Source organism: Lissotriton helveticus, chromosome 12 (genome assembly GCF_964261635.1).
Source record: "Lissotriton helveticus chromosome 12, aLisHel1.1, whole genome shotgun sequence".
NCBI classification, from domain to species: domain Eukaryota; kingdom Metazoa; phylum Chordata; class Amphibia; order Caudata; family Salamandridae; genus Lissotriton; species Lissotriton helveticus.
The window spans coordinates 160,508,978-160,530,015 of NC_136073.1; the positions used below are offsets into that span (position 1 = coordinate 160,508,978).

The 21,038-nt window shown below is 43.3% G+C and overlaps 1 protein-coding gene across 3 annotated transcripts in view; it reads right to left on the reverse strand.

Moving 5' to 3' along the window:
- Positions 1–560: 560 nt before the first annotated feature.
- LOC144799839 (uncharacterized) overlaps positions 561–21,038 on the reverse strand; it is a 282,553-nt gene continuing 262,075 nt past the window's right edge. For all 3 annotated transcript variants that reach the window (XR_013603886.1, XR_013603885.1, XM_078671415.1), the window contains exon 5: positions 561–806. Coding sequence is in view for 1 of the 3 variants with exons in the window: in XM_078671415.1 (XP_078527541.1) it covers positions 781–806 (26 nt within the window). In the remaining 2 variants the exon portion in view is untranslated. The remainder of the gene's footprint in view (positions 807–21,038) is intronic.

The window sequence follows — 21,038 nt, forward strand, 5'->3', positions numbered from 1 at the left end:
GGCACCAAAAGAGATGAAAGCATTATAGCTTATGGTAGTGAGACAGAGAGAAAAGAACATCTGCAAATAACGAGAATTTATAATTACCAAGAATGGTGTGAAAGACCAACCCCCTGGCCAAAGGGCTTGTAAGGGTCCCCAGGATAGGTCAGGAGACAAAGACTTCAGGACAGGATTCAGGACAGAATAGTTGACCTCTCTAGAATACCGACGATTGCGCCGCACCCCTCTCTGATACTCTCTTCCTCCTCGAGATTCTTCAGCGATCTTCTGATCTAACCCAATTAATTAGGGTAAAAAGTTCTGAATTTGGCTCTTCATCAGCATCTCAAAGCATCTCTCACAGCAAGGACAGCATCCACGCCTCACAGCATCTGTGTCCATCAGCGTCTCTTCACTTCTAACTAAAGCTATCTTAATTATACCTTTCGTTCCTCATCTTCCACCCACTAAAGTTTCAATATCATAAAAATATGATTGGTTAGGCCAGGGGCAAGCTCTATCAAACCATGCTTACATGTCATTAAAATCAGTTCAACTATTATTCGCAAACCCATCACTTTAATTTGTATTCATAAATTTAGTTCTCATACGTCTTTTAGTTTATTTTGAAACAGTTTAATAACATTCTGAATAGGCATCCTCTTTGTTGAACTCTTCACCATCCGTTCCCATGCTTGTAACACTCGATCTTGACTTCCCTTTCAACTGTGCTGTCATGGCCTTCATGGCTTCACTCAGTGGGCAAGCGCAGACTTTGCATCACTCCATTCAACCCGGTTATACAAAAGAGGCCCAAATATGCACTAGGGATATAAAGTCAGAAAGACAAATATTTATTTCACAAATAAAGTGGTTGCACTGTATACCATCACCTCTACTCTATTCCCCTTTATTTATTAACAGCTTGTTTTTGTTTTAAGTAAGCAGATGCCATGCATGTGAGTCTTCAAGGCTCCATTTTAGTGTCTTTCTGCTCATGCGCCAGAAATACCCTCCAAGCATTAACACGTCATACTACATAGATGGAGTTGACGCATGCACACAACAGTTCCCTGTTAAAAGTGATATTAGTCCGTCTTCATTGTTATCCGCGTTAGTACACACATAAGGAAGCTTCACTAACCCGCATGTTCATGTGGTGCGTATTAGTTTTCATGAACATAATTAATAACTTTGTTAGTAAGTTAAACGACTGGATTGCTTCCGAGCAGGTATCTTTTCTACGAAACCTTGCTCCATCAGTAGTACAAGTACAGAAAATGAAAAAGACTGGGATGAGTACATTTTAGATCTGAAGGGGGATGAGTATGATGAATATGACAATTTGGAGGATTGTAGTTTTGGTGTGTTCTTAGGGACCCTTTGGGTGGGGATTTGTTTTCACCATTTAAAGTAAAACATCCTAGGAGTGGTGATTGGTGGTCAATGGACCATGTGGCAAGTTCATTAAGAAATGGATACGCAAACCTATGGACACGGAGGTGAGACTTGTTATGACAGCAGAGTGCTCTAGGCCTATATTTGAGGACATATTTTGCAGTACACCCAATTTAAACCTCAAATTAATATGTTTTCTATTTAGACTAAGTAGAGATCCCAGAAAGAGTCTAAAAAATTCATTAAAGATCTGCCAGGAGAAGGTCTTGGATGTGATGGGGCCAATTGCCCGTATTATTGAGTATGGTTGAGGAAGAGCATGTAAATGAAAAACCAATGTTATATAGAATTGTTCAGAGGATGGAATCAGAGGACCGTGGTGCTACAGGGAAATGCTAACGCTGGATTGCTTACAGACAGAAGGAAAGCAATTCTTATGAAAATAAGCCCTAAGTAGGAGCTATGATGCAGAGAGAACCAAGCAAAGATGCAAAAGGGTTACTCTTTGTAGAAGGACTAGTTTAAAGTCTGGTCAAATATGTAGCCACTTTTACAGCTTTGGATAAGGCTCAGTCCAATATGAAGAAGGTTTTTGGAAGTACAATATTTAGATGGGCCAGTAGAAGGGGACCCACTTCTGGCCGGGGCATGCAAAGGTCAAAGTACTACTCCCAATACAGAGGGAGGGGATTTCAGACCTCTTAAGGTTTGTTCCCGAATCGAGGAAGTAACGAAAGGACGAGTAGAGGCCGTTTTTTCCATAACCGAGGACAATCTACTGGAATCCAAGGGGAGTACAGAGATTATTTTTGGTTCTTCCCCAGGACAAGTAGGGGGTAGTTTGAGAGATTTTATAAGTCAATGGGAGAATTTAACTCAGGATCCCTGGGTGTTGGAGATAGTCAAAGGTTATGTGATAGAGTTGTTGAGCTTCCCATTTCAAAAGAAAAAGACAAGAGAGTATATAGAGTATATAGTAGGAGACAAATCACTAACAGTAGTAGACTTAGAGATAGAGGCAATGCTTCACAAAAGGGAGCAATCTTATGCTTGGAAAAGTCAGAAAAGTTCTTTGTATGTACAATTTGTGGGATAAAAAAGACAAGAGAGTATATAGTAGGAGACAAATCACTAACAGTAGTAGACTTAGAGATAGAGGCAATGCTTCACAAAAGGGAGCAATCTTATGCTTGGAAAAGTCAGAAAAGTTCTTTGTATGTACAATTTGTGGGATAAAAAAGAAATACAAAGGATGGAGACCAGTGATCAATTACAGGGAGATGAACAAATATTTAGAATCTAGACATTTTAAGACAGAAGGCATAACTTTGAGGGATTTGTTGTTAAAAAACTTGAAATTGGATTTAAATGTTGCGTATTTCACTATTCCGATGGGGAAAGGGAGTCAGAAGTATTTACAATTCCGTTGGAGAGATCAGTTGTATCAGTTTAAAGTGCCTCCCATTCAGACTTTTTTTTAACAAGGAGTTGTTTTACCAAGATGATGAGAATAGTGGTAGCTTATTTCATTAGATTGTATACCTGGATGACATTTTAATTATGCCCCAACACCTCAACGATTTGATGAGAGATTTGGAGCTGGTAAAGGGGATGCTGCAGCAGTTAGGATTTATAGTGAACAAGGAAAAATCAATGCTGTACCATCTCAGAGTTTGGGGTTTTTAGGTTTCCAAATAAATACTGCCAAGTTGTTGTTGCAACTCCCTGAGAGGAAGGTAACGTTCATAAGGAAGGAAACATATTAGGTTGTGAGAAAGGATTTTTTAATCCTAAGAGATCTGGTTCATATGATTGAATTGTTCTCTTTCTCTATCCAAGCACATTTTTCAGGACCATTGTATTATCTTGCTTTGCAAAGGTTGAAAGGAGAAGCAGTGAAGAATGGATTTTGGTATGGGGACAGGATATTATCGAGTTTAGAGGCAAGGGAGGAATTGCTTTGGAAAATATGCACGCATGGAATTCCATGCTATTTTTTGTTGTGCTCCGAGCTTTGTTTTAGAGACAGATGCAAGCCTAAGAGGTTGGGGAGCTCGTTTGGGAGAGTTAGAGACAGGTGGAATATGGTCGTAGATGGAGAGGAAAGACCATGTAAATTATATGGAATTAAAGTCATGATTGTTTGCTTTGAAGAGTTTTAAAGAGATTTTGAAAGGGCAGTCAGTTTTGACGAAGTTGGACAATGTGTGAGTGATAGTTAAAATCAACAAGTTAGGAGGAAGCAGATCCGGGGGATTAGCAGAGCTGGCAAAGGATTTTTTGGCGTTTTTGTTTGGAACACAGGATGACGGTGTGAGTGGAATATTTCCAGGAGAAATGAATCTGTCAGCAGATTGGAATTCTCTTGATTTGAGGGATTTCAGCGTTTGGCAGTTGAATTATCGTTGTTTTGGCAAGATCAATGAGTTTTGGAGATTGTCAGAGGTGAATCTCAATGCAAGCAGGTTGACTTAACAGTTGTCAATTTATTATAGTTGGATGTCGGATCCAAAAGCAAGTGCAGTGGATCTTTTCTGCAAGTTTAGTTGGGAAGGAGAGCTAATGCTTCTCCTCTTTTTGCAATGATACAGAGAGTATTGTTGAAGATGAGGGAAGAGAGATGTCAAATTGTATTAGTGACACTGTTTTGGATATCCCAGATATGGTTTCCGACTGTGATGGAGTTGGCTTGTGCAATTCCTTTTTTGATTCTAATAAGAGAAGGTCTTTCGATAAATGAAGAGGTCCAGGAGCATCTGTTGGTACAGGAAGGGATTTTGAACCTTCTTGTTCGGAAGCTGTCATGAGATCTGGATGTTTGCAGGGCCTTTTGAGACATGCTGCAGAGTTATGGGAAGAATCATGGGTGCAAGGAACTAGGAAAAGATATACAGGAATTTGGAGAATGTTGGACAGTTTGTGCATTGAAAGAAATCTGGATCCTGTGGAGGCTCCTGTCGTGGATGCGATTATTTTTTTAGTGAAGGGTCTGGAATAGAGAACCATGAATTGTTATAGGCCAGCAAATTCTGCTGGACATGCTGAAGTTGATGGTAGGTCAGTTTGCAGGAATAATATGGTTTGTGGAATTATGAAGAGTATGAGATTCAGGAGACCTCCCAGTGCACGATATAAGGTTTTGTGGGATGTGAATATGGTCTTATGTTTGTGTCAGGAGTGGCCTGTAAATAAGTATTTAGACATAAAAAGAATTACAGAGAAATTAGCTACTCTTTCATGTCTAGTTTCTTGTAGAAGATCTTCTGATGTTAAGGCCTTGGAGACAGGTAGTAGGGTTTAAGGTACAGAAGGAGTACATTTTGAGATATGTAAGAGGACAAAGACTATGTCAGAGTCTTTTTTTTATCCTAGATTTTCGCAGAATTCAAAATTATGTATTGTGGATTGTTTGCATGAGTATGAGGGGAGAATGTTAGTACACAGTATTCATGGAGAGAAGCATATATTGATTTTTTATGTTAAACCACATAAAGCAGTGAGTTCTTCAACTGTAGCGCAATGGCTGAAAAACGTTATGATACAAGCAGGTGTTGATGTGAACATGTTTAAGCCTCATTCTCGGAGGGGTGCTATGGCAAGTAAATTATATCGATCAGGGGGGCATCTGGAGGAAATACTCAAATACTGGAACTTTTGCAAAGCATTATTTCAGATCAACAAAGAATGTGTCAAATGTTGTAAAGCAGGGCTTTCAACGTGCATAATTGTAGCCTCCTGTCTTAATATGAAATGGTGATTCTCATAATTAACTCAATAGAGAATCAAGATTTCATGAAAGCCACAGAGGCAAACATTATCCCTCCCACCTCGTCCCTAAAATGAAGTAATAGGAGGGATACTAAATGAAATAAAGAAAAAAAATATACAATTGTATAGGGATTCAGTATACAATTTGTGTATGTTATATTAACTGCTTTGAAGCTGTTGTTCAGATGTTTTAGATTTTAATAGTATGATCCAATAGCGATTAACTTTTATTTTATAGTTAGAGAATCCTTAGAGAAGAGGAGAGGAGCTCGCATATCAGCAGATAATCTGTAAAGCAAGGGAAAAGAAGAGGAAGAGAAGTTGTTTAGCCGCATTAAAAGATGAGGAGAGTTCTGAGGGGTGATTATTTATGGACAGCAGTGTTCTAACTCTAGATTGTTGTTTCCTGTGTCTTTTAAAGGTGATGCAGAGTGACATTACAAGATATTTATCCATAATGTTAGCCTCCGCGACTTTCATGAAATCTTGATTCTGTATTCATTTCATTATGAGAATCGCCATTCTCCAAAATGGTGTCTCCACAAGAATGACTAATGTGCTTCAATTAGTCGCTTTCCGCCTCCCAAATAAGAAGTTAGCATTCAATTATAAATAGTGCTTGTGCTAAATTATATAAAAATTGATAGTCTCAAATTCAATATAGACAATTTCCCGATCGCTGTTAATAGAATAATGATTAAAAAAGGATTCACCCATATCTGACCAAATCCATAAAAAATCATAAAAACAGCTATTCAGATTCAAATTAAAATAAGTTCAGAAATGCTATAAATAAAGTGCAACAGAGCCTTACTGTCTATCATCTGCAAGTCTATGCTACAGTGGTCAGTATAAGGCTTAGGTAGTGTGATTGTTTGGTGAACAGTGGAAGTTCAAATTTTTTGGCTGCCCTCTCCATCAAAATATGGGACCTGCCACTGGCCTCAGGCAGGGGGTCTACTGGTGTTGCCGCTAGTGGCGATGGAGTGGGGATGAGATAGTCATCCCACTCATTGGGAGCTGAGGTATTGTCTCGTATTCCACCCTTTTCCCTGTCTTTTTCCTTAGATAGAGTATCATCATCTAGAGCGTCAGCCAAGGTCCCCACCAACTCTGGTAGAGGGGAGACAGGTGCCACAAGCAATCGGGATGGTTGTGGTGGCAGTGTAGGAGTTTGCAGCAACTGTACCTGCCTTGGTGCTTGTGGCATAGGAGTCGCAGGTGCAGCTGATGGAACTTGATATAATAATCTTGGAGCATACATTTCAAATTGGTAATCAGAGACATAGACATTGGAATAGAAAGTTTCTGTTGTTCTTGTATTTAAATTGTGTGTGGTTCTGAGTGCAACAACATGGCCGGGTAGCTGCGTATCGCGCAAGCTCTGCTGGCCCGAACGAAATCCTGCCATAATTATGATCCTCAACGCTCTAAATCCAACACAACAACAATTGGAAGGGGTATGCAGTCAGAGAAATGCCCCGTGAGGCGTTAAGGGGTCCTTTTTGCCTAGATCTGCGACTGTTTCACCGCGGCGCCCGCCACTTGTCAACCCAAGATGGCGGCTAGCCGGTAGTTACTGAAAGTGATGGCCGGACCGTAGATGTGGTGAGTCCCGTAGTGTGAAAGCTGAGGCCGCTCTGTGCGGTGCTGGGACGCGTCCCAATTCATCACTGCAGCTGCGGGGAGGACCACGACCCGCCTCGGAAGACCCAGGTGGTGGTGTGTAAGGGCTGGAGCCATTAAAGACGAGCTCGAAGGGAGGGGTGCCCATCCCAGTGCCGGAGAGACCCCGGCGGCCAGCGCGCACCCGACCGCAGCCTGTTCCTGTCGGGTGGAGACGGGATGATGAGTTGGCAAGGGGTTGGTCTGTACTCCACTTATCTCACACCTGCCGACTCATAGCGGCCATGCAGTGGGTCAGGAGCAACTGCTCATTTCGGGCGGTGTGTGATTGGCACCCCCTCGGTGGGCCATTGTCAGAGGATGTGCTGGGTGACTGGGCCAAGGTTAGGCTCCTAAAGGGGGCTCGCCCCAAAGCTACATCATAAATGTGAGGATGCCAGAGGTGGGGCCTTTGGCTCGTTGACAATGCCCTCCTACTCCAGTGAAACTCTCCTGGCAGAACTTGAGAGGGCTGTCGAGACTCATGGCACATCGTGCTGGGCTGAAGGCCGTCTGCTGCAGATGCCAGTGACCATTGCGGTGAGGCGTGAAGTGGATACCTACATTGGGTTGGTTGACACTCCCCATGGTAAAAACTGTGTTGGGGGCTTCAGAAGAGTGGGTAGGAGCAACAAGGGCCTCATTGATGCGGTGCGGAGGGAGGGTTGGCCGGGGACTGGCCCCGCAGATAGTGCAGTGAACGGGCGGAGCGCTGACGGGTCCTCCAGTTTACGGGAAAGAAGTGTCACAGAGGGAAGGGATCCCGGACTGCCCTTTTGCCTGCCAACTTATAAGAAGTGGCGGCACTCATCCGAGAAACCCTCAGAGGCCTGGTCAACGAAGGCATTGCTGTGCAGAGAGCTCACTGACAGCCCGAGGGAGAGACACAGGGAGCCCATCACTGATGGCAATATTGGCCGCAAGATCTGGGAGAGGCAGACGGCTGCGGCCCGCTGTCAGACTACTCAAGATGGCGAGGGATAAAACAGCAAAACAAGGAAGTTGGATCGCTTTATTAAAATACTTCCGGCACCTGTGGGAGCAGAGGGAGGTCCTCCCTCCCCTCCCAGATACGGCTACAATATTACAGGCAATTCATGCATCCAGAGAAAGCCTGGAAGGAAAGATGCTGGAGATAAGGTCTGAGGTCACGTTCCTGCTCCAAGACTTGCGGAGGGTCTACGAAAGAGTCACAGAGGCAGAACAACACGTCTCAGAATTAGAAGGCACCTCACAATCCACTTGTAAGGAGGTGGCAGGCCTCTTAGCAACTGTGAAGAAGGTGGTCTGGAGAGTAGAGGTGCCAAAAACAGAGCCTGCAGGAATAATCTGAGATTTATAGGTTTTCCGGAGAATGTGGAACGCTCAGATCCGGGACATTTTCTACTGACATTTCTCAAGGATGCTCTCCTGGAAACACAGTTTTCGTCATGCTTTGTCATAGAGAGGGCACACAGGATGCCCAATGTCCGACCACTATCGGGAGCTCCCCCTAGTCCGCTAATAGCCCGATTGTTGCATTTTCACGACAGAGAGACACAAATGAAGGGGAGATTAAATATGAAAACACAAGAGTGATGGTGTTTTCAGACTACTCGCGAGATGTACAAAAACTGCGCCGCACCTTCGATCCCATTAAAGCAAAACTTTGAGCTCTCGTGATACAATACATGTTGCTGTTCCCAGCTAAACTTAAAGTTATCTTCCAAGATACTACACAGTTCTTCCAGAAACTGGAGGAGGGTTGGTCCTGGATTGAAGAACGGCCTCCTCTGAGGCGGGGGTCGAACATGGCAGCTGTACTACCTAGTGACAAAAGACCGTGCTGCAGTCTGGAACGACCTAAGGAAAAGCGGCGGAGGCGTTTGCTGAAAACCCGGATTGCTACCATGGCTACGCCGGGGAGAACAGAAAGCCACCATTTCGGACACTGACGAAGACACTGCCCAGGAGCGCATGTCTCAAACTTCTCGGAGATTAAGTGACAATGGAGACTCGGACCAGTCAGAAAGGGACAAATCTGCGAATGCGGATAGTGAACACCCTCTCCTTGAGAGCATTCAATGACTGGAAGCTTCAGGTCTGAGTATTCTGGGGAAAACCCCTCAACTGCTGCAGCCTCACAGCACTGGCGAAGAGGACTGACGAACTGGGGCCAGACACCCACCCAGAGACGCTGTGAGATTCCCGAGGCCCGACGGACTTTTGGGACCCTTGGCCGATAACGGGAAGCATACAGTGTGTTGTTGTCACTTTTTTAGCATATAGTAAAGTACCTAGGGGAGGGGGGAGGGTTACAGACCTCTTGGTGGTTTCCCATGCCAGTGTTGTCCTGTTGACGAAATTGGGGGTGGTGGGGCTGCCTACGGAGTGTGGGACATATTGGATTTTGTGAAATGTTTTGAAGTATGTTTCTTGGGAGGGGGGTAGGTTTATTCAGATAATTTGCATGAATATCAACACCATAAAAAGTAGGCACTAGTTGGGCGGTGTCTGGAGACCGGGGTGTGCATGGGATGCTTTGATTCTTTTTTCACAATGGCTGCGGGAGGTTACACAGTGCTGACGTGGAACGTCAACGGGATAGGGAACAACATTAAATGCGGATTAGTAGCTAATTATCTTAAACGGCTCAAACCAGATGTAATATTTTAACAGGAAACGCATCTTATGGGTCCACATTGTTCGTTCCTGGGTAGGAGACAATACACCACTTTGGCACACACAGGGTTTACCCGAGGTTCAGGGGAGTGGCGATGCTCATTAGAAAATCACCCCCTTTCCGAGTCACCCGAAGATTGGAGGACCCAGATGGCACATATGTAGCAGACCAGGGCACCTGGAACCACACCACTTGGTTACTAGTTAGTGTCTATGTGCCCCCACGTCTCCAACAACGTACGCTGGCTAAATTGACGGAACTCCTTTTACAGTCTGGCCACGCCACGCATATCATAGGAGGTGAATTTAAGGATGTGGGTGATCCCTCTTTGGATCTTACACTGACTCAACCTGGGTCACATGAAACCACTGCCCTGGCAAGGTTCCAAGTGGCTCTTGGGTTAACTGACCTATGGAGGCACCACCACCCATCTACATGTGCATACTCATATTTTTCTGGGGCTCACAGGGTGTTTTAGAGGATGGACTATCTCTTTTCCTCAGCTGGCGAGATTGAGCAAGTAGAGGAGGTGGAATACTTGGCTAGGGGTATCTTGGACCACTCCCCACTTTACCTACGGGTGGGTGAGCGGAGGGGAGATCTAGGTACTTCTTGGAGACTGAATACCTGGGCGCTGAGGCTTGGAAAAGTACTGAGCAGCAAATGAAGTGGGACCGAAAATCAACTAGAGAGACCCCACTGTGAGAAGGAGCTAGATTGACCAAGATTGGAAAGTTAAGAGGTTTTATGCAATGGCACTTAGTTGGTATTTCTAAAATAGGGGATGTCCTGGAGAAAGGTGTGTTGGCCTCTTTTAGCACACTCCAAGCCAGATACCAGCTTCATGACACTCAAGCATATGAATACCTCCGTTTGAAGCATGTATGGGCTGCAGAGTGGCTGGATGGGGAGACAATAGCGGAATAAGCCCTGCGAGAGGGTCGACTCTTGCAGGAGGAGATCCCAGCCAAAGCCATTTCATTTACCTACAAAACTTTGCTCAATAATATGCCCGATAAATTGGGTCCACTTCGTGCCAAATGGGAAGGGACCATCGGGGAAATTGATGATATTGATTGGGAGGCGGCGCTTATGCACCCATGCGAGGTGGCAATAAAACTGAGGTTGGCCTCATCCAATACAAAATTCTGCACCAAACTCATTTTGATAGAGCACGACTGCATCAAATAGGGAGAGCGGCGAGCACAGATTCTCTTAGATGCCAAGCGGAATGTGGAACATTCATACACACCCTTTGGGAATGTAAGGTAATCCAAACATATTGGGGACGGTTTGTGAGGGAGCTCAATATCGTATTGGGAGTCCAACTGGCGCTGGAACCAAAGTTTCCCCTTCTTGGAATTCCTACGGAGGTGGACATCCCAAGACACAAACTCATACTAGCCAATTTGGGGTTGGTGGTAGCCAAACGGGATATAGCTAAATACTGGGTGGCCCGCAACTACCTACACTTAAGGAATGGAGGGCAAATCACGACCTGTACATGGTGGCACAAAAGGTGACACACAGGGCTAGGGGTTGCCCTCGGAAATTTCGAAAGAATTGGGCACCATGGATAGTATACTATGGTCTGGATGTGGGGGGGAGGAGGAAGGAAGGGGATTGCTGTTAGAAAGGTCGGGAGAGAAGCCTTGAAAGATGTAATGTTTGCCCCTAATGTTGGTAACCACGCGCACTGTAAATGTGAACCTTTGTTTTTCTGCGCCCAGGTCGTTCAAGTCCAGCTACAGCCTAACCTGCAAAGGACATTTTACTCTTATAACTGCCTTACAATAATGTGGTGGATTGATATTCATTGTGTATGGCGTATTCATGCTTTTTTTGCTGTTTTGTTTTCTTCTAAAAACAAAATAGAAATATTTATTTAAAAAAAAGAAAGAAAGAAAGAAAATCAAGACTGTGAAAGGAATATTTCCTACCTAGCCCCCAGGCTATGGACCCAGGTCCCAGAATATACCAAAACAATACCAAAACTCCTTATCTTCCAAAATATTTCAAAACACATCTTTTCTGGTCTTTCTATTGTGGTATTCTCCCATTTGTAGCTAACTTCAAGTTATGCTGATTCCCCCAGAGTGCATATGGAAGTTGACTTTTTGCACATTTTGCATGGTAACTAAATTGGGATATGTAAAGTGCCCACTGCGCCTACCGCTATAATTGTGACCTATAAATGCTGTAAATAAATAAATCTCTATGACATAATTCCTTTTCAGAGCTTAAAATTCAAACACAACTGTTATCCAAATTATGTGCCCAATATGGTCAATCAATGTGGACCATATTGTTATAAGAGTAAGATCCCATATGTGCATAGTGAAGTATGACCACTTGAAAGGATTCTTAATAATCTTTTACTTGAGGTTTAGATCACTCATCAAGACCTATCAGCATGGAGAGTGATCTAGCTGCTTTCCAGTAGGTGGTGTTCCCACGTGTCGAACTTTAGGCCATAGTGTCTCAAGTTGGTAGATCTGGCCAGCCTGAATTTTGAGGCATATATACCAAGCAACTTCAGGTACCACGGGATTTGAGAGCATGGTGCCCAGTTTAATGTAATGAAAAACAATGGCTTATAAAGTGAGAAAGACAGAGGAGGGATGCTCTTCACCAGTGGTTCCCGTTGTTCTACATCAAAGGGCTCCAACATAACTTGGCTAAGTCTAAATCTGTGCCACAATGTCAGGCTAACCGAGGACTATGTGACGGAGTTCTATGCAGATAGATTAATTGCATACATCTTTATCCTGCCTCAATAGCTTTTATCTTCTCTCATACATCAGACTTTCTGGTCTTAGGATGCACACCCATTCCCTACATCCAATCCCAGGTTGGGTGACAGACTATCTGTGGCACTGTTTGACATTGATAGAGAAACCAGTGGCCAGTTAGCTATGATCCTCCTCAATGCTGAAAATGCATTTGATTGGGTGGCATGGGAGTATTAATGGGGAGCCCTGTCAGCCAAGGGTTCACCCCTAGGGTGATCACGGCTGTCAAGGCAAGGTATGCAGATCCTTATCCCAGACTTCAGCTAATGGGCAAAGAATTAGACACGGTAACAGTGGCCAGAGGAACAAGGTTGGTGTGCCCGTGTTCCCCCATTTTATTTGCTCTTTACATCGATCCCTTTATCGAGCAGATATTACACAACCAGGTAATCACCCCGGCTATTACCAACTGCTATGAAACCACAGTATTAGCATACGTTGACGATATTGCCCTGATAACATCTAACCCTTAGACTACTATAAAAGAATTAGAAAGTATGGCTGAAATATATGGCCGTAACTTGGGAAATTTATTGCATAAAACGAAGACACAGATAATATGTACAGACAATATTTTCTTTCAGGACATTCAGCGAGTGGCCACTGCCACATATTTGGGAGTAAAGATAATTCTAAAGGTAACGACGATCATCCATATTAACTTCAGCCCGCTGAGGCATATGAATGCACTACACCTGACTATCATCGGCAGGATTTATGTCCTTACGATGGTACTGCTACCTAAGGTATTATATTTGTTTAGGTCCCTACCTGTACAAATTGAAGGATCTATATTGAAGACATTAGATTCTAGCTTTAGTAATTTCATCTGGCAGTATAGCAAGATAAGAAGATCCTTGAAATTTCTTACTCTCCCTCAAAGGCGAGGTTTACGTTCTACTGCTGGGCTGCATTACTACAACAATAGAATATACTTTTTTTAAAGAGGCTCCAGCGAGCGTTTTGAAGGGATAGAGGATCTCCCAACTATCCATGAACTTGCAGTTGTAGAAGCGGCTGGGGTACTGCTACTCTGCCAACTAGAACCTAGTTATTTCAAGAAACTTTGATTCAAAATCATCATCAATGCCTGGAAAATCTGGGGGAGAATCCGAAAGTTCATGAAGATTGAAAAATATTCCAGGTACACACCTGCACTTTTTCCCCCGATCTTCTATGATATGATGGGGAAACATTAGGAGCAGCTTGCCCTTACAAAAAATTGAATTGGGGACATCTACTTCATAGATCAACTGTTCTCCTTTTCTGAATTACAGAGGGATTATGACATACCCGACAGGCCTTATTTCAAATATCGTCAAGTAAAGGGTTTCTTTAATAAACGCAGACTGGCGGAATCTTTTGACAAGATCCCCCTGCTCGAAGCACTTGGTAAAATGGACTGTACATAAAACATCTATATGGTATATTGCTGGATCTACTGCCAGATGATATAAAGCTACGACGCGCCATCAACGCCACCTTCAAAACCGCCACATTCCTCGATGACTGGAAACGCATAGAAGTCAACCCCCTCTTCAAGAAACCCTCTGCAGACCTGACGGACCTTAAAAACTACTGACCCATCTCTCTTCTCCCATTTGAGGCCAAAGTCACCAAGAAGATTGTCAACGCCCAGCTGACAAACTTCACTTAGAAGAATGCCATCCTCAACCCTTCCCAATCTGGATTCCGCAGCAACCACAGCACCGAGACTGCCCTCCTCACCTCCACAGAGGACATCGGCATGCTCCTCGGCCAAGGACATACCACGGCCTCATCCTACTAGCCCTCTCCGCAGCCTTCGACACGTGTCCCACTGCACTCTTGCAGCCAGACTCCACGACGCCAGGACACAGGGAACCGCCCTCGACTGGCTCCGCTCCTTCCTCGCCGGCAGAACCCAAAGGATCAGAATCCTGAACTTCCTCTCTAATCCCACACAGATCAACTGCGGAGTACCCCACGGATCATCGCTCAGTCCCACGCTCTTCAACATTTACATGGCCCCCCTCGCCGCCATCGTAAGAAAGCATGGACTCAGCATGGTATCCTATGCTGATGATAGCTAGCTCATCCTCTTCTCATGAAGTAACCCGATGCCACCAGACTCAGCTTCCAGGAAAGAATGAAATACTTTGCATCCTGAATGAGCAGAAGCTGTCTGATGCTCAACTTGGAGGCCCATTGCCCTTGGCAACCCCCACCCCAACGGACCATGCCCGGAACCGTGGCATCATACTTGACACCTCCCTCTCCATGACCCGCCAGATCAATGCTCTCGCCTCCATCTGCTTCAACACCCTCCATATCCTGCACAAGACCTTCAAATGGATCTCCCCCGAATCCAGAAAGACCGTCACCCACGCACTCATAACAAGCAGACTTGATTACGGAAATGCCCTCTACGCTGGAATCACCAAAACCCAGCTACGCAAACTCCAGACCATCCAGAACACCACGGCCAGACTCATCCTCTGCATCCCATGACATGATCCCATCACCCAAACACATGCAAGACCTCCACTGGCTCCCCGTTGGGAAGAGAGTAACTTTGTTCAAGCTACTCACCCACACCTACAAATCCCTCCACAACACCGGTCCCAAATAGCTCAATGAAAGAATCACATTCCACGTACCAAGAAGAAACCTCTTCTCCGCCGACCTTGCCCTAGCAGAAACCCTGCGCATCTGCAGAACTAGAGCAGGTGGAAGTGCCTTCGTCTACGTCGCGACAAAGGCCTAGAATGAGCTCCCAGCCAACATAAGATGCTCCCCCACTCTGCACACCTTCAGGAAGACCTGGCTCATCAGCTAACTCAGAGCTGCACGACCCATGGCACCTTAAGACCCTCACGGCTGAGTAGCTTGCTTCATAATTCCCTGATTGATTGATTGATTGATTGATAGAGAAAACTGAAGTAATGTGGGCTAGCAAACTGGAGAAAGCAGATATTGACCTAGATATGTCACTAGAACTGATTTAAAAAAAACTTCTCTCAGCTAACCTGAAGGCACAACACTTAAAACAGTTTTTAATCTATATTTTACTCCGGCCAAATGATTTAATTGGAAAAAAGGGAGAATGATAAGTGTCCCAAATGTGGGACTGGCCCGGCCGAGGTGGTACATATGTTTTATGATTGCGACAAATAAAGTGACCTGGAGAAGTTCTGGGAGAAGGGACTGGACAGGAGGGTACGTCTGACCCCTTCTTTAAAGGTACTAGGATATGATAACAGCTGTGGGATGGATGCATGGCAGACCTGCTTTGTATTTATTTCAGTTACAGTTGCTAGACTGCTTATTGCATCTAGATGGAAAGACTCTGACTAACCAACGTTTCAATCATGGCTGGCCCGATTAATCGCCTTTAACAATCTAGAGTGAACCTTATACGAATGTAAGGGATGGCAAGCTAGGAAGGTGGGAAAAAAGATCTGGCTCCCAATATCGAGTTGATTAAACAGGGAATAAAATTCAGGAGTCTGACAGCAATTTTATCTTTGTAGAGGGGCTACCCACTAGTAGAAAGAATGACAACTGAAATCAATCGTTGTAATAATGTATCTGTACATATCAACGACAGAAGCTCTTTTTCCATATTTTAATATATGAATTTTCAAATTGTTTACTGTATTAATCACGGTGCAACCTGTATATTGTATAGTGTGTATGGTATTTATTTGTACACTTCCTCTCTGGTGAATACAAATAAAACAAATGTAAAAAAAGAGCAACAAACGAGCTGCCCCTGGAGTGGGATAGGGGAGGATGGGAGTGTTCATACCAATTGGCACTGCTAGTTAAACAAATAACAGTCTTCGGTTTTATAATAACAGGGCATGAATATTCTCTGACTTCTGCTCCCAAAGGATGAAGCTCAGGGAAGTAAGCGTTTGCATATATTTCGGAGCCATCCTCCTCTGGAAAGATGTTAGAACCACTGGCAAAATGTCTGTGTTCCTTTGATTTCTCTGTACCTTGCATCAGATGCCCAGCATCAGCATCCCGGCTCAGGTGGTGTCCGCCATGGGGCGCATTGATGGCGCTATGCTGCCAGTAGAGATCACACCTGTAAAGCAAGACTTCATGAACTTGGCTTTTGAACGGGGCACTTTATGAGCAGAATCCTCCTCTCTCAAGAGAAGCGACCACACTGAACCTAAACAGGAGCTTTCAAATTGTAATCTTCTCTGTGGTGTGCAGCAGTTTCCCTCATTTCATCAAAACCAAGCAGGTGAGCGTTCTAAATTCTACGGTATTTGTTCATTTGACAGGCTGCTGCAAAATCCAGGCATGGAAAAGATGACTACTGAAACCTTTCAGAACATGAAATATGAATCTTAGTCAATAATATAAGTAGAACTGAACAATAGTTGAGATCTCATTCTCAACTAAAGTTCCACCTTTTCTTGAGACTAATATAATGGCCGTCTAAACCTAGCATGGAGCAATTATCCAAATACCTCCCATCCAGTAATTGGAAGCAAATCTATAATGGGTCATTATTTAACTTCCAATAACACTTGTAACCCCCCTAAACACATGCTGCAGGGTATGTTTTATTTCTGAAATGTATAAAGTAGAAAAAAAAACGTTAAGCTCGGTGGAACCAAAATGCAACTCTGCAATCAGAACCAACAACTGCATGTGTTTTAGAATTTGTCTCATTGTTTCTCGGGCTCATCACGTCTGCCTCTCACCTTCGAAGGATTCCCATTTTCCTCTTTAAGACTTCCAGAGATGTGCAATTTCTCATCAAGCACCCCAGACTCTGTGTTGGATTGGGGATGATGTATGTCTCGTGAAACCAGGTGGTTACTATAAACACATCTTCTTAAGATTCCTGGCTTGGCTGGAAACAATCTACTGGGGCTCTCTGGTGCCGATTTCCTGGCAGGTAAGATTTTGTTCGTGATTCTGTGACTATGCCTCAATTTAATATCTTGCCACTTTCCATTTACAAAAAAGGTTTATCACAAAGAACATGAAAACAGTATTTATGTGGGAGCCTCTCTTGTTCAGCCGGCTCACAGCTGTGCACATTTAGATGTAAAATATTGCCCAATATTAGGTGGGGGCCTAACCCATTTTATTAGGTTGGAAAAACTTCCACAGAGATGGCAGTGTTATGTTGCTGGACATTTGGTGGTGACTTATTCTCCAGTATTCAAATGCAAAAAATGGCCTTATGTTGTTTATTTTCTGATGTTTCCAAAAATGTAATGTTGGAACCTGTTTCCCCTCCGCCGAGAACGATTCTAATATTTTGAAGATTTTATATAGCGAGAACAGGATCCTTTGCGGGTATCAGAGCGCTTTACATGAGTCGAGATTATGAAACAAAAGGAACTCAGGAATACAACATTAAGACTTGTAATACAGTTCTCCGTTGTGTAGATGCATATGTAAAATGTTTCATGAGAATGTCCATAGGAGTAGGGATTTTACTTCTTTTTTTAAAGATAATAGCTGACGATTAAATATCTCTTATGTTTAGTTAGAGAATTAAGCGTCTTAACATTTTGATAAACCAGTTTAAGTGTATTAATCAATATTTTAGTTAGTTAAAAGCCATTGCATGAGCACACATAATTGAGCAGTGCACAATTAATTAAAAGAATAAGCGTATGCTACAACATAAAGTAACTTGTGGACTTCAGGTTATTTTTACTGACAACAAGAACTTGTTTCATCGGAGAGATACATTCTGCTTTCTATTAAGGTGAATTTCATTTTCACTAACGTTTCTGTTGAAAATTATGAATTTTTTTATTGCGGTAGGACGAGCTGTTGTGAATTACAAATGAGCATTATTTGTATTGCTACATTGGGGACAGTCACAGGAACTTATTATTTCAGACACGTTGTGCAAATTATTCAGTATGTTATGATCAAGTTATGGGTGGTGGTTTATGAAGGATTGGACATGGTGTATGGCTGGGTTTGCCTGCTTCTGTTTAGTTTATTCATTCATGTCTATTTTTTAGTGCGAAACTGCGTTTTTGGATTTGATTAACAACATCACTTTAAATCTTGGAGCTCTGAAAGGGGAGGTCACGGGGTCAGAGCCTACCTTGAACAGATCGAGCACACGTGGGCGAGTCTATAATTAGAAAGAATGGCCTGTGAAGCAGACACATCAAACGCTTGCGTTAGTTTTGTGCGAACGCGCATGCGCATGACGTGAGACGACTGATAATGTGGCTCCTAAAGTAATTTGCGTATTGTTGTACATGACGTTATTTGGCAATGCTAACTTGAACGAATAAGGGGTCGTTATTTCCAGGCACTAGGCCCTGGGAGACATCGTCAGAGGTTCAGAGGTTGGAGGGGTGTTGCACGGCAGTTTGCTCATGAGTTTTTAGCATGAGTTTGGTAACAGTTGTGAAGAAGATGCAGTGGATTATGTCTGGTCTTTGAATCCGGGTGTGTCATTGCACTGCTGGGAGGGGTTATCATTCTTGTTTTATCTTTATCTTTGTTTTGTTCTCGTGAATGGGTGGTTCATGAGTACATTTGGGATAGAGATGAGGTGGGGCTGACGAGGGTCACATGATTTAGTTTTTACAGTATCAAGTGAAACTTGCAATGTTCAGTCGGTTTAGTTACTTTTCCATTTGTGTCAGCAATCCCTGACGAAGAGCTTATAGGCTCGAAATGCATTGGGTGGAACACTAGGGGCCATTTCTTTTTTAATGTTTTGTATACACGTGTCGCTGTTAAAAGTCTGGATGGAGAGCAGGAGGCATTTGAAAATGAAATAAAGCATCAACGTGGAACTACCCTGTCTCTGCAAGTGATTAAAAAGCATGGATTGGTTTTGGAATGAAGTATGGAAATATAATTGGTTTACTCTTGGAAAAAATGTGATTACTTGTAAAGAATGACTTATTGTGAGGAAAAATTCCTGCATTTAGCAGTGCGACGGACGGGTGCGCCATATCACGTACCTGTTTTGCATACTAGTGTTATGTTGTTGGACATATGGTGGTGACTTATTCTCCAGTATTCAAATGCAAAAAATGGCCTTATGTTGTTTATTTTCTGATGTTTCCAAAAATGTGATGTTGGAACCGGTTTCCCCTCCGTCTAGAACTCTTCTAATATTTTGAAGGTTTTATATAGCGGGAACATGATCCTTGCGGGTATCAGAAAGCTTTACATGAGTCGAGAAAGGAACACAGGAATACAACATTAAGACTTGTAATTCAGTTCTTCGTTGTGTAGATGCATATGTAAAATGTTTCATGAGAATTTCCTTAGCAGTAGGGATTTTATTTCTTTTTTAAAAGAGATAATAGCTGACGATTAAATATTTCTTAGGTTTACTCAGAATTCAGCGTCTTAACATTTGATAAACCAGTTAAAGTGTTTTAATCATTATTTTAGTTAGTTAAAAGCCATTGCATGAGCTCACAGTATTGACCAGTGCACAATAAATTAAAAGAATAAGAGTATGCTAAAACATAAGGTAACTTCAGTAAATGCCCTGATAAATTCAGTGTACACAAGGTAAAGTGCTAGTGCGTGAGCGCTTCGATAATTAACCTTAATACTACTTAAAAGCTAGTAAACAGCAGATACAACTGAAGAAAGTGTCACATTTTTCCTGAATAGAGTCACTTCAGTGAGTGTCCCGATTAATTGAAGTATATACAGGGTATAGTGCAAGTGTGTGAGCTCTTCCATAATTGACCTTGATCCCACCTGAAAAGGTAATGCAGAGCAGTTAAAACTGAAAAAAGGGTCGCATATCACCAGAATAAAACAATAAAATAGTTAAATTTGATTGCTAATTGCTAAAGGACTCTTCATTAGGGCTCCTGAACCAGTATATCCTGAATTTCTATGGTGTAATATTATTCTATCACTGGTGCTGGTATTCTCCTGACTTTTGTCCTGATGCATTTCCTGACAATTGGTTCTGAAGTAATTCCTGAATTGGATACAGCATGCTTCTCAATGTTTGACACTGATTTTTCTGCTAATTGGCGGTAGGTGGACTCCTATGTCTGCTGACCAGGATAGTTGTCCAGCTGTTTGTCTTGACTGACCCAGAAGATGGCGGAGAGCCAGATGTCCAAGAAGGCTATGGTGATCTGTGCGGCTGTTCTTCTAAGCTTCCCCCTACCTGTCTCCGGGATGCAGACACAGTGCCACCTGCGCAGCGACATCGGCAGCAGTCTATCCAGGGGTGGAGATGTTACTATTGGAGGGGTCTTCTCAATCTCCTACAACAACGTTTTCCCTCAGAGCGAATTCAGGGAGCCCCCCGCGCCGAAATACTGCAACACGTAAGACTGGATGAGAAGGGAGCGGGATCATGGGTTGGCGGAGTGGAGATAAAGTTATTGCAAACTTAAAAAGTCTGCTTTACAGTCCTTGGATTAGCAAGGGGTGCAGCTAAGAACTGAAGGTAACTGCTGGATCTGTGTGGTTGCTCCTCTCCTTGAACAGTACTGAGGGCTGGTAGTGAAGGTATAGATGCAGATCCATACTTTTGTATGGAAACTTGTACTGACACGGCAACAATGTAATTGTGGACACAGGTCAGGTCTAAGTTTATTGTAGAGCTATGGGTGGGGCACCCATGCTGTAGAGAAGTGGAAGACACATGTCATTGTTGAGGTTCATTAATGATGATGTGCCCAGGTCCTAGTATAAGAACATCGGGGGAGGGACGTATTGGCAATACAATGAGTGGGCAACACAGAGTGTGGGTCCCGTGCTGCAACAGTAACATTATATTAGCTCTGAAAGGTGAC